Raw genomic sequence first — 14,655 nt, 5'->3', positions numbered from 1 at the left:
ATGGCGAATAGCGAATTTACAAAACGTCTCAAAGTATATCTACTATACCTATATCTATAATACGTACCTCTATACTGTACATAAAACGGAGTTTAATTTGAATTCCATAAATTAGCATGCATCAGCATGGATTTTAATGCAAAAACGGTTCTATTTTTTTGTTATTTGTATCGGGTCTTTTTTATATCCTTAATCTTTCTTTTTTTTTTTTTTTGGTTTCTCTCATCTCACTTCGTTCACGCCGGTATGCGTACGGTGCAGGGTATAAAGATGCATATGTACATGTAAGAGATACTCATTCTTGGAGCTAAAAATATCTACCGGTTATCCCGCAGGTGTTTAACCCTGCAGCCGCAAAAGCGCAGTGTGCATTACAAACACATGCGATATACACATCCGTATTTATTGCGGATGCCGTAGTAATCTGGGTAATCGGTAATGGCCGAGTATCGTGTTCCATAATTGTCCATACAAGTTTTCAATATCCAGATTTAAATCGGTTAAGAATATCGCCTCAAGTACCGATCAGCGTCCAAAGTACATGCCTAGTAATAATTTAGATAATATATTGATTGTGTATAGATGCAGATGAGAATCGTTGATTGAAAATTTAATCGCGTCGGGTAAGAAGAACCGCAACGCGGAAGGTAAAAAATGAAAGAGCACGGAAAGACGATCTCTAGTAAACAAAGATTAAAAAGAATCGATCATCGCAGTTGCAGGGGAAAAAAGATCTGTCAGAAGTGGGATTCGAACCCACGCCCACAGAGTGGACTGCGACCTGAACGCAGCGCCTTAGACCGCTCGGCCATCCTGACTACGAGAAACGGTTCATATCATGAAAATCAAATATTGGTCACTTTCAAACCACAGAATTTTCAAAATCGGTATATAAAAAAAGGCATATACGGATAACATTTCTTTCTAAGTGATGTTCTTCTGATTACAGTCTGCAAATATTGGTTCTTAATTAGAACCAATTGGATCGTTTGGTTTTTTCCATATAGGTAAATTTGGCGTTAGTTTTTTTTTTCATACGATCATCTTTGGATGTATCCAATTGAAGATCGTTGCACCGGGTATTTGATTGCATCGTGATCTGTTGGTAAAATGGAGAACTACGATCTGAGACACCTTTTGCGATAGATAGAGCCACCGCGTTGACTTTTCAAAGAGCATATTTCTCTAGCGAAGAACAAACGGTTTAATAGATCGTTGCGTTGTGAACCTCGTTGCACTTTGTGTGAGGCACGACTTTGACCTGAAAATACAGTCAATGGGCGCGACTGATTTATAAACGATTAACTATTAGTCTAATTAGATGATAAAGGGATTGTCGAGCGTCGATTGAATATTGGTTCAGTAAACGTGTCGAGGGTTGGCTTCTTTTGAAGGTCAATCCGCCAACTTAAAACTTACCCGAATCGAATGTTCATTTCATTCGAAATTGCAATGGTACCAAAAATCACCCGCACATCAATTCCGGGTAATGAGCCCCTCGCAACTCACGTGAATGAGAATCTATTTCGATCATAAATTAAATGCAAATCGTTTAGAATAATACCAATTGATGTATCGATAGGTGTGAGCTGAATGACGTTACTAGCATAGTGAACCTACCCGAGTAACCCTTACGCGCTGCTGACCTTTACCGAGGCTCCAAAAGTCAATTATATCGGTTGCACTAGGATAAAACAAAACTCCGCAGTTAAATTGCTACCGGACGTATAACCGCTGCAGCTTCAATCTATTTGGCATATGACGATTCACCTCTACCTTCATTTCAATACTCACTCATTCGTGAGAAATGATATGTGCAAGTCAAACGATTTGGGAATTTCGTTTCGATGGCGATAATCGACCAATTCAGTTTGTTCGTCTTCGCACTTGAAATGATTCCGAATCCATACCACGAGATTTGGTTGTAATAAATAAATTGAGACAAGTGGCATACGTACACAAACCGTGATCATAAGTGGAGCATGTAAACACTGCTGGCCGACGGCGGGCATTCCCAGATTATCAAGAAAAGAAAGAACATTTTAATCTATATTTTTTTATCTAGGAACGGTCATTTTTATTACACGAGCAAGGTGTAATATTAAAAACACAATTACTGGAAGTACAATTTACAAAAGATGAAATCCGATCAATATTGAAATGTAGATTATTGAAAGTCTCTGAGGTTATGGTCTCAGATCGTCGGTCATGGTCTAACAATAAGGTCTTTGTTTTCATTGCTGGTCTTTCAGCGTTTTTCAGATTTTGAAAAACTTTTACTGGAGGCTTGTCCATGAAACTCCGTTTCGGATTCAGAGCACTTTCACCGGCCGTTACAAAGTTTGGAGAAAGGATTCGATTACTGGAAATAGATAGCTCTGAATTCCCTAAATCCTCTTTTTGGTTTTCATTCAAATCATCATCAAAATCATCGCATTGCAATATTGAATTTGATTGATTGGCTTTGGAGGAAGTAGCCGTATGGGTTATTCCTCCCATGGTTGCCCAGAATATTAAAAAATTGAACTTAATGATTATGAGCGTCGGCTAGTCTAGCGAGTAGCGTGGCGGATCATTACTCAGACGTTCGAGGTTCGAGCCCGGGATGGGAAAAAGTTTTTATCTTCGCAAAATTAAAAACTTACGTCCCGGCAATTAAATATTTGCTCCCTGCTGAGTGATGGCGCGGTAGTAGGGAGAAAAAGTAGCACATACGTCCCTGAAAGCAGGGACGAACACGCACTTTCGAGCAGGGTAGGAAGAAAAAATAATAACAACGCAACGACAACGACAATAACAACGAAAACGACGACAACGATAATAACAACGTCTACATCAATAATAACAACGACAACAACGACAACAACATCAACAATAACAACAGCAACAAATACACAACGACAACGGCAACGATAACAACGATAACAATGAAAACGATTATGACAACTACAACGATAATGACAACTACAATTACATCAACAATAACAACAGCAACAATAACAGCAACAACGACAACAAGTACAACGACAATGACAATGGCTACGATAGTACACCGACCGTGGTCATAAGTGAAATATGTAAACACGACGCTATCTGATTTAGATCATAACAGATCGTGGCCGGTCGATGCGATCCCCCCACCTTTGCTGTGACGCTGCTGTAAATTCGACTAGGGATACCTTTGCACGAACCTAAATCAAATCGCGCAATGTTTACATGCTCCACTTATGATCACGGTTTGTGTACAACGATATGACCCTGCCCCTGAGTGAAGGGTGGTATTAAAAACAAGATGAATTTCGTTATACTTGAATTTAAATTGATAGCACTTGCTTTACCCCGAAATATTTGTTTAAAAGTTAGGAACGAAGAGGCTGAGCGGTATTTCAGGTTTTGACAATCGTAATAGTGTACATTCCGGTATAAAGAGGTAATCGTATGATATTAATACAGATTGTGAAATAAAATGCGAAATGAAAATTGGGGAGATAAATTTTGATTCCAGGAGAAATATTATCGTTGAAATTAATCAAACGTCGGTTCTGTACAGAATCGCGTCGAACAATTTCGAACCGAATCACATCGTTACCCGTATTGCCGAGAAAACATTCTTCCTTTTTCTTTCATTTCCCCTCCACTCGTTGCTTTGGATCTTTTTACTCATCGCCAAGAATATAATTGGATATATTTGCCACAATTCTATCAAAATTCATTGGAATTACTCAGAATGAAATATACAATACCTGGTGCGAACAAAAAATATAAAGAAAGAGAAACACTTAAGAAGACGAATAGCTTCATTTTTTTCCAAATCAGCGTCCTGATGCTAAACTTATAATGTACTGATGATACTACCTCTGGACTGATTCGCCTATAACTGGAAAATTGAGAAAAACATGACAAACAGATACGAAGATTGAATTAGCGGAACATCTTCAATTATGTTTTTTTTTTCGTTTATCTGGTTGTTTTTCGAAGATTCTGTATAGTGTCTCAACTCATTCGTGGAGTAGCCACCGTGCGTTTGCGGTTGTGAGCCACTGATACGACGTATCAACTGAGCGGATTTCGATATCGCGTAGAAAGCAATCGTGCGTGGGTTTGGGCGAGTCGCAATTGTAGAGTTTTCCGATACCAGACATACTGCACGCGTCAAAGTTTGTCGTTATGTGCAGCATAGAAATTCTTCGAACACCGCCGAACCGACAGGAACGTGCGGTAGATGCCCGTCAGTTTTCCACATTCATTGAATGGTCTATTTGGACCTGCAGCTCTCAATTGTAGAAATCCCCTCCCGCCCTCTCTTATACACTACACGCTATTCCCGCGAAAAAATTCCCCGTTGCTACGTAATACACCGATCGTCCATTACGTAAAGTGAAATTCTTACCCCACAGAATAATTGAAAATCGAATAATTGTAGTTCTGTATCAGCTATTAATAGATCTGTTACACGTTACGTGGCTTTTCAAAATGATGATATAATCGATACATTGAAGCCGTTTTCGTAGTGGAACCCTCCGGTTCGATAATTGCTTTCAAAAAGCAGACCATGTATGTACTGTGTACTGTTGTACATACGTACATTTTTATAGCATTTCCTGCAACGTTATACACATTACGTAAGCGTGACGAGCTGCAGATCTACATCTCTATTGAGTCGAGTCTAGAGAAATTTAATACAAACTTTATATTACTTCCGTACATGGACCGATGCGATTACCTCCTGCGCATGAAAAATAAAACCCTATAGAAGTTGGCATACAAGATTTGCGACTCAATCTTTTCCCCAATCTTTTTCCGTTTATTTGACGTCTGTATGCGTTTATACGTACGTAATACTTGAATGCCAATTTACATGTGTAGTGAGTTTTTCCAGAGGCATAACGCAGTCAGTGACTAGATCATGAATGACGCGAAAAATTCACCGATCATCGCAAACAAAACGTTTTATTCGTAGTTGATTAATGCAATTTAAGTGAAAATGTTGAGCGAATCTTTTTCCCTGTCCAAGTAATGTTGAGTATACAATTATTGTCAAATTAATTGTTCAGACTGCCATGTCCTAAATCTTTCCATGATATCTCTTTGCATTGACGAAAACGTTGAATATTTTTCCCCCGTATTTGAACGAAAATTTTCTTTTTTGTACGTATACATACATTTACGCTGCGAATGTTATTTTTGTATATTTTCTCGGTTTCAGATCGCAGCTGTTTCAATGGGGTAAAGTGATGCGGAAAAAAGTGAATAAACCTCTCTGATCTTCCGATATCGAACTATCGCTGTTTCTTCTCCAAATACATTGAACGGGTGCATGATCGGCTCAAATATCAATCACCGGCATGTTACAGAGTTTTGTATTTTCTTTACTTTCTCTATTCCATTTTATTTCATTTTTCTTTCCTCGCGAAAGTCTTCGCCAATAATCCTTGGTATCGAATATCGTCCGGAGTCCTATCATTTACCCGAACATGACAAATGGGGTAGCACACGCTTTCTGAAGCCAATTTCTCGCCCTGTTGGTCTCCTCCTTCAAAGCTTATAATACCGTCTACTTATTTATACCCTGTATCATGTGCAACTTCAGCCCTGTATTATAGGTATACTCACAACCAACTGTGCGCACATGTGTATTCATACAGGGTGACCCAAACGACGCGAATTAAAGCCGAACGTTCACACGAATATTATCCATTTTTTGTCTCTGTAAGAAAACTAGGAGAATAAGGCTTTCACTTCGTTTTTGGAATTTGAAAAAATTACCACACGTACTTCACGAGGAACGTGATTACGGAGAAAAGGGTTTTTGAAAATTCACTGTCGGGCGAACAACGGCAGGTGATGCCGATGAACGTCGAATTTAATTTCGACGACTGCTGAATATTGAGAGTAATTCGGACCGCCAATTGACCAAATTTGGGAATGACAGTGTGCGATTACGTGAATCGCATAAAATAGTCCTCATTCATCGGGATCGTTTATTCTCGCAGAGACGATAGCAAATTTTCAATAGTTTTTTTTTCGTTAGTCACCCTGTACGTTCATATTTGTACAGTATGGTCTCGTAGGTTAGATGATTTGGCCCACAGTGTCCCATACATTCCACGTGCGTCTGAAGAAATATAATAAAAAACTGACGTCCCGCGCCTCCATAAAATCTAATACCCATCAGTTTCTAATGGTATAATTTTGTGCGTAGTAGTTACAGATTACACTACATTCTGTAAGACTAGGAATCACGAATCATGTTTTAGCAAAATATTCTAATCGATGAGTTTCCTGGAATCGCAAATACCTATTTTTAAAGCCCAGAAAATACAGTGATGCAGATCTCGGTACATAACGTGAACGAATGGGAAGAATTTCGTTTGTTCCGCGCGCGGATTCCGACGTCAGCTTTTTACCAGACGCGTAAAAACAACTGGACCTTTTTTCGTACCACCCTTTTTTGCGGGGTAATAAGGCGAGTTGAACGAGATCCATTAAAGTTAGTTTACTTTGTTTGGGGAACTAGAAAATTTTCATTTCAACACCTCCTGAACCAGGTCGCAGTGACGATGATTTTTTACTTTTGACCCGTCGAATCGTTAAGTCAGTGGGTAACACGTGGGTATTTGCTATTTAGATCTCATACTAGCTAACCCAGTGACATTGGTTCGACATTTAGAAAAATTGTCAAATAAAATAGGTGGAAATGAAATCCAAAAAATCTAATATCACCCTAAATTGTCCCAACAGTTTTGGTAGTTTACAGCTGTATAAGCACGCGACAGATCAAAGTGAAAGGGTCTGCTTGGTCCCGCACGCAACCATGATGTATTGCATTCGTTTTTTCTAACAATTTGGTTGTACTCTTCGCACTCGTTAACGAGCGATAAGTTGGATAGTTGTGCGTTCACTTGACCCAACGATTACACCAATAGGTCGTCCAAACTCCGTGCTTTCAATACAGTTTCTGTAACGACACACAGATCTAACATGCTCTGCGATTAAGTAATGTCCGAGGTAATGTCTCAAGGATGCGCGGCTATGTGAACGCATTGAAAAGTCTTCTAGTGACTGCTGCAGGTTTGCATGAATTAGCCTAGTCAGCAGCTCACATAATCAACTCATAAACATTGAACTGTTTCAAGCATTCTAATTTTTCCAGACTACTACGATCAACCGAACGTCCGTAAGGTAATCAATTTTTAAGGGCTGATTACCATGACGTCCGTTTTGTGCAGCGTATAATTTTACTCTGTATCGCTCGGTATGCACGCCTTGTATCATTTAGCCGCATGAACTTTGTAAATGAGATAGAAACGTCTTGAATTGTAGAATTGTGAAGCGAGCCCTCATCTCTTAGTGGCTTGCATTATAGTTAGCTTATTTGAAATAGTTATACACGAAGGCACAATAACAGCAAGTTTCAGGAGGCGCTGATTTACTATAGGTTGGTTCATGCGGCGGTGTTAAAGGGTGCTATGTGTCACGGCCCCCCGGGGGGTGGCGCGGCGGTGAAATGATAGCGCGATAAATTCACTGGCGTTCTCGAGACCTGAGGAGATAAAGAGAAAAGTAATCTTCATCAACGATTCCGCTTACAAAAATTATATTCACCCCATTCCAGACGCATTTTCCAATTAATACTCATCACGTCCGACGTGATGCGGACGAAAAAAATCATTACTGACGTTTCCCGCAGCGCGTGAAACAGATTTTGAAATCAAGAACCATCCCGAGTAAGAAATTAAATAACCATTCGATAAAAATTCGACACACGCACTACACGTAAAATTAGCGAGTAAAAATGAAGTAGAGAAAAGTGGATGGGTCGTAAATAAGTTAAGGTCACATCGCATTGTATCTATCGATAAATAACGACAGGCATTATAAATCTGTCAGAGGAAATCTGTCAAAGGTTGAACTTCGACGTCGATACAGCGTACCGTAGAATTTCAACGGTATTGTTAGCGTCGCGAGGGAGGTTGATGGAAAATATTGGCCCACATGCCAGCGTCTATCGACATCATCTCCAAGCTTCAGGCGCGAATACGTGAGGGGATCTTATGTCTTGTCGAATAATAACGTCATTGGTTTCGTACGCATATAGCGTGCACGCGTTTAATCAACGACGAGTATATTCATCTGTTTCTCAACACCCTCTAGATTTAATCTATGATACACCATAAGTTCAACGCTATATGCTTGGTAGTCATGTGCGCGACAGCAGCATCAGCACCATATTTTCGCACTTTTTAGTCGTCAGATTATTTTCGAACGGGACAAAAAAAAACATGGATGTCCAAAAATAATTGACCGCACGCGCTGTCATAATGCTACCGTGATGTCGGTCGTTTTTTTTTCGTTTGTATTCTCCTATATTTTTGTAGAAAATTTGGGGTTGGTGCGATAACAAAATTTGGTACATCATCATCCTTGCATCATTAATTATTCTGAAAATATCCCACCCCCTCGTGTTATCACGATCATGGCAGTAAGGTGAAAAATCCATGATGGAAAATGTGCAGTTCAGTTGAAAAAATGTAACAGATCATTCTGCGGATAGGAATTTTATTTACCGCAATGCACCTTTTATTTTTCATCCATAGTTTATATAAGTTACTAATTTATGCTACGAACAATTCCTTGGCGGAATTTCGTTACCATATCGTACATGTTGTACTACAGCAATGTGGAATTGTGCCGTACCTACAGCTCATTCGAGCACGCGAGTGAAAATTATATCCACTCATTAAAGTAATGTAACACCACACTCTGGTAGTAGTTCGGTGGAAAGTGATTTTCATAGAGTAATGCTAGATTTTATTTGAACGTAATATGAGTAACAGCTTTTTATGTAACACGCTACCGTCGGTGCTCCTCAATGCGTCCGTGGCAATTGCAACGACCTCATCGACCACTTTTCAAATCATTAGAATGAGTCTAGAATAACTCGATTTTTGTTTTTGTATTTTCGTGACACTTTTGCCGAAGTTATCAACGTTCACAATAGGTGAACGTTCACGACTTGAAAAAGAAACAAAATTTTGGCGTAGTTTGACTAAATAATTAATTTTTTTTCCCAGTTTACTGGAAATGGGTAATGGGAGTAATGGGCGCGTTTCATCAAAGTTTCAGAACGTCGGTCGTAAAATTTATTGAATGAATCCTCAGCGCATACCAAACAAGTTTACCTGCATAGTATATCAAATGAATATCACGGCGCACGGAAATAAAGACAAAACAAAACGAATTAAGAATAACGTCTTGTCACCCACGAGGATTTTCGTCTTACATTCTAATTCGATGTTTCGAATTGGGGTGCAGGCTGATCTTACGTAAAACGCCCCGTACATGTATATCAGATGTATAGCTATACACACGGAGTGTAAAACCAGTATACATTTACCGTGGACTTCGAAGAGAAATGCATCTACTTGGAAAGGGAATGGCATGGTTCGATGCAACAGTATGTCAGTGCATTCGATGCAGTGCATATGATAAAACCTACACATGCGGTAGTTCGATTGAAACTTTCACCGAACGTAATTGCAAGTTATCAAAACCGGAGGGTAGAATAAACGCGTGACGAAGAGGGTTGATGAATTTTATTTCTTTATTGTTTTTTGTTCCGTTTTTTCGATCGGTGAAAGGACCCCTCGCGAGGAAAGAAAAAGAAACAGAAAAAAAAGACGAAATTTATGAACGATAAAATTCTGCCCAACGTGCGGTCCAACGAGTTCCTTGAAATGAGATAATCTTTTGATAACGGGGAGAAAAAGTTCAGAATAATTGACGTACATTAATACCCGTAACGTACATTAATTAATTTTAAAAAGGAAGTGCTGAATTAAATAAGGTGTTAAATAGACGTGTTATAAATTTGAATACTGATTAAATTCCGACTCACCTACCCACGGTCGATTGATCACAATATCAATAGAATACGAAGAACGATGAGTGCAGATTTTGAATGTGAACATTTTTCATTAGGTAGTTGAATAATTGAACAACATTGTTTCGTCAATGCGTTAATCTTAACTTCGAGTGCAACGAAGATTGTTCTTGAATAGGAAATAAGAGAACAAAAATTATCACGTGCAGAGTATAGAAGAAAAAAGAAACTTAAAAGAAAGATGAATTCTTTTTTGAAAAATTTCGTAATATTGACGGTGACATTTTATAACATCGGAGAGATTTTGTCCGAAAACGAATCGAATATTCTTCGATTGAGTAAGCCAGGAATATCGTTACCATTTCGAGTAGAAATACCGCATAAAAATTCGAGCAAAGATTTTACGGAGGCCGCGGATGTTATCGTGGACCGAAAACCGCTGGTTGGTTTTAGTAAAAACAATCCGGAACAGGACTGGAAAAAATATCTCACGATCTCGGTTAAGGAAGACGTGAAGATAGACGGGGATTTGGACCTGGATTTTATGGAGGAGAAATTGGGTAAAACTGCGAATAGCATTCAGTGGCTGTCAGATCTGTACGATCCCCTGAAATGGAAAAAGATCCCTGGGAAATTGAGTGAAAATTGTAGAAAAGACATGGATGTTTTTCTGTACTCTCTGAAAAACGGTAGCCTATGGGCTGCTAAAAGTAAGTGAAATTTTCTTCGCTCTCGCAGCTCTTCTTCCGGATCTCATGAACTTTTGCATCACTGTACCGCCCCTGTTTTATAAAACCGTATTTATCAGACCATCTGGTACAAAAAAAAAAGAATAATAAGTACAACAATGATAATGAAGAAAACTTACTTTAGTTTTTGTAGCAAATGTAATCGTTGCACTTTTTTTTTCCAATTCTTCTGCTATCGTTTCTAATTCATTTCAGTTCATCACTGTTATCGTTGAGTCTGCAATCTAAAACACATGTTGGCACCGTATAACGTGATACGTCGAGATTTCCGCACGAGCAATTCAAGAAACGTTAAATTAGAAGTTTCCCAAAAAGCCTTGATCTCGACCCAGCTGACGGATCCTCATAATCTTACCTTTTATCGCCGCACAATCTCTACATACGTTTTCTTCTGACTCTTTAACATTTCGTTTATTTTTTTTTTGGTAAAAAAAAATCTCGTACATTAACTGTCATTCGGGTATCCTCTATATAATACATTATTCTGGGTTTTGAACAAGTTTTTAATTGAATCGTTATACATATTCCATCTGCCCAAGGCAAAAAAGTACACGGCGATGTAATGAAATATTCGTCCCATAGTGTAGGGTATCGAATTTATACAACGTTAACTGTAAAAATTCCAGTCAATCTCATTAAATTTCCGCTACTCTGCTCGTTCTTTTCTTCATTATTATTACTGTTATTCTCATTGTTATTGATGTTATGATTATCGCCGTTGTCGCAACAACAAAAAAAACAAAAAAAAAGATTCACATTGATAACGAACGCAACAAATATTGATTTGAGTAATTATTTTTACGGTCCATTTATTTGATACGATGTTCAAAAAGAAGTAAATTGAGCAGAGCAAAATTGAAATACATGTACGTACAATATTATCTACATGATAGTATTTAGGGTAGACCTTGATTGGTAGATAATCGAATTTCATTATAAAATTCTAGAAGTTTTAAACGTCCTAAATCTCTGAGCTTGACAAAGACGATTTTCAAAGATCGATGTATTAATTTTCATTCTGATTCTGAGAGAGGATCATCGTGCTGCCAATGAGCTCTATTTTTCATCCTAGTTCTATATTTTAATGGCGTGAAATTATTTCCGCACGAACAAATTGTGCGCGAAGAATAATTCGGAATCTATACATATAAATACCGTCGAGGTAAATTTTTAATCCGGACTCGATTTCGCGAAAATTCAACTTTCGTGTATCGCATATAATCTTGTCACGTAATGTTGCAATATACACCTTATTTACCGCGCGCGAGTTATGTCTATACCTATGTAGAGTTGCATATAATAGAGAAAGTCCAGTTGCACTTTTAACCGATGATTATAGCGTGCATTATTTAACCTAGTTTAACCCGCGCTCTAAGTACCGCTGCACTTGATGCACGTAGCTGGTTCAATCTGACAGATGTAGTTATTAGAATTCGGTTTAATACGCCCACTGAATAGCAAAGTTATAACAAATTGGTGAGTTTGAATCGCATACGTACACACATCGCCGCAGGTATAGCACTCATGTAAATTTTATTGGGTCAAAAGTGCTTGACCTAGATTTGATTAAAACTCAAGTAGGTACCTAGAAGGATACGTGTATATAGATATCCTAAAACTTATCGTCAACGATTCATCGACTTGACCTTATCGGCGATATCCTTAACGGCTTTGTAACTTGTCACTTGAATTTTCCAACGAATTTCACTCTACGGACAATAATATTACTTATATACAAGGGTAACGAAAGCCAAAAGAAAAGGAAGAGAAAACTTTCTTTCGTCTTTGCAATAAAAATAAACGACATATATATTTATATATATTTGTCATTTTTTATTCGATTTATCTTGAACCTTTTTCCGACATTCGGATAAAGATATGTATATCTGATACACACATATATCTCGAGGGATATCAAAGTTATATACGGGGAATAGCGACGCGGTAAGTGAAAATACATATCATCGAGGTTGGAATATATTGTACTTCCGGAAAGTTTGGGAGACTGCACGTTCTCGAGTTCCTCCTCCAGGTCAGGTTGTACACGACTGGATTTCACGTCCGTGCACGTTGCGCCATACATTGACTTTACGCGCGTCGGAGAGGAGGATTGCACTTTCTACACTTCGTACGAACTTTTTACTTCCTTTCGGTTTTTTTTTTTTTTATTCTTCTTCGCGCGTTTCTGACTGGTAATTTTATGTAACTGGCAATGAACTCTTGCCGCGGCGAGCGAGCGGGCCCGCGCAAACCCAACAAAGTTTGCTGTCTACAACCGAATGTGAATTTATCTCGAATCGCTGCTGCAGTTTTACTCACGTATAAGTATAATATCGATCGCGCACCTACTCCGGAGTATTTCCATCCGTTTCCGCAAACAGCATCGTCGCGCCTCTTCCGCAAAGTTAAACTTCCCCTTCCGGAATTCCTGTACAATTTTATTTTATCTATCTGGTTTTCGATTCCTTTTTTACTTTTTCTCTGTAACTGTGTGACATTACAGGTGTTGATAATCCACTCACCCTACAGCCGGAATATACGTGTAATATGTGCAAAATTCACACGACTTAAAATAGTCTCACATGCACCGGGGGGATGATCCGAAAACATTGCTGAGAAGAGTAGAGAAAATTTATGGTCGACAAATATTTGGACCTTTTCCAATACGGAAATGCAACTGTTCGAGTAACGGTCGAGCCAAACGATACATTATGGTGATCTTATGGCGATCTCCCTCCGAAATTGTTTTCCGGGTACTTGGAACCCTATGTGACCATGGAGGGTTGAAATCCCCAAACTTTTAAAAACCATCGATTGGGTAAACAAGGCATATTATGTTTCAATATTCTCTCACATATTTAACGGTCGAAAATTAATTTTCCATGTTTTCGTTCAACGGTTTCTAACTATTTCGGGTTGTCGTTGAATTTTCAGGCGACTCCGCAGCGTTTCGTTATCTCCACCAGTTCAGTTTGTTTAGACTTTTCAATTCTCGTAACCAAACCGCTTGCTCAGCTCAACGCGGGCGCTTTGAAAAGACGACTGCGTGCCCGCACAACGTTCGTTCAAACATGGAGAGCATGCGGCAATTAGCGCGGTCTTGTTTGTCCGCTTTCCGATAACGGCTGAAAGAAAACTCTTTAGTTTCATAATCTTCTGAAAAAAAAAAAACACCAAGTTCGCTATTTCTATGTGACGTGGCTTCGTAGAAGAAATATGATAAAATGTCACAGCCCAACCTCACATAAAAATCATCCCCTGTCTGAGCTGCGAATGTCGTCTGCACCTATATGTATACTTCTGTTTAAACAAGATTCCCATACGAATGACAATAAAACTGGGTGAATGGTATCGTATATTTTTAGACTTCTTTTCACATAAACTGAAGAACAGATATCGAGAACCGTCGTCAGGTTTATTGAGTCCTTTGTAGTAATCGCACGGTTACAAAAGTCGTAAGCTTGAATAAACCCGAAGAAATGTGATTCCTTGCTATGGGGCGGTGGAGTGGGAAAAAAAAAATTTTGCAGATATTATAGGTGAATTGGAACGCGTATCACGTATTCGAAAATCTATTTGCAAATAATGTTCGGCTCTTTGAAAATGATGCTGCGCAATAAAAAATGGTAATTTTTTAGGATATCAATACTTCCAAGCCGCTGTATGTCCTTTCTTCTTGCAGTGTCCGACGCCAGCGGAAGATACTCCTCCCAGTTTTACTTCGGTAATGATTTTTGGCTAGGCTCGAGCACTCTTTGCCGAGAACTGGGCAGTACAACGAATAGAGATAAGCTACTGGAGAATACTTCCGAGGATTTCCCTCCTTATCCCATTGGATTCCACGTTGCCAGGATGTACTTGACTTTTCCCACCGAGGTAGTACCTTCGGTAAGTTGCAGTTGCGAAAATTGAATTTCAGGTGTGAAATTCTAGCGATAAAATTCGGTAAACCTTTTCCACACTTTACTTACCTTCTCCGGTCTATTTTCACCGACGAGTTCTTTTGTCAATTTTAAACGATTC

General features: G+C 38.8%; 1 protein-coding gene and 1 non-coding gene across 6 annotated transcripts in view; one reads left to right on the top strand and one right to left on the bottom strand.

Annotated features, from left to right (window-relative positions):
• LOC105684752 (nose resistant to fluoxetine protein 6) overlaps positions 1 to 14,655 on the top strand; it is a 28,197-nt gene that overhangs the window by 259 nt on the left and 13,283 nt on the right. Inside the window, exons 2-5 of one of the 5 annotated variants that reach the window (XM_048650581.1) lie at positions 583 to 647; positions 717 to 829; positions 5,207 to 5,355; positions 14,315 to 14,520. In XM_048650581.1, coding sequence (XP_048506538.1) covers positions 5,346 to 5,355; positions 14,315 to 14,520 — 216 coding nt within the window. In that variant the 5' untranslated portion in view covers positions 583 to 647; positions 717 to 829; positions 5,207 to 5,345. The other 4 variants (XM_048650580.1, XM_048650578.1, XM_048650579.1 and 1 more) reach the window with 4 other exon arrangements.
• On the bottom strand, positions 736 to 818 carry Trnal-cag. The gene has a single exon. It is a non-coding gene; the product is annotated as a tRNA-Leu (tRNA).

Source organism: Athalia rosae, chromosome 2 (assembly GCF_917208135.1).
Source record: "Athalia rosae chromosome 2, iyAthRosa1.1, whole genome shotgun sequence".
Classification (NCBI taxonomy): Eukaryota; Metazoa; Arthropoda; class Insecta; order Hymenoptera; family Athaliidae; genus Athalia; species Athalia rosae.
Note: the sequence above shows the minus strand (reverse complement) of the source record. Positions and strands in the feature narration are given on the sequence as shown.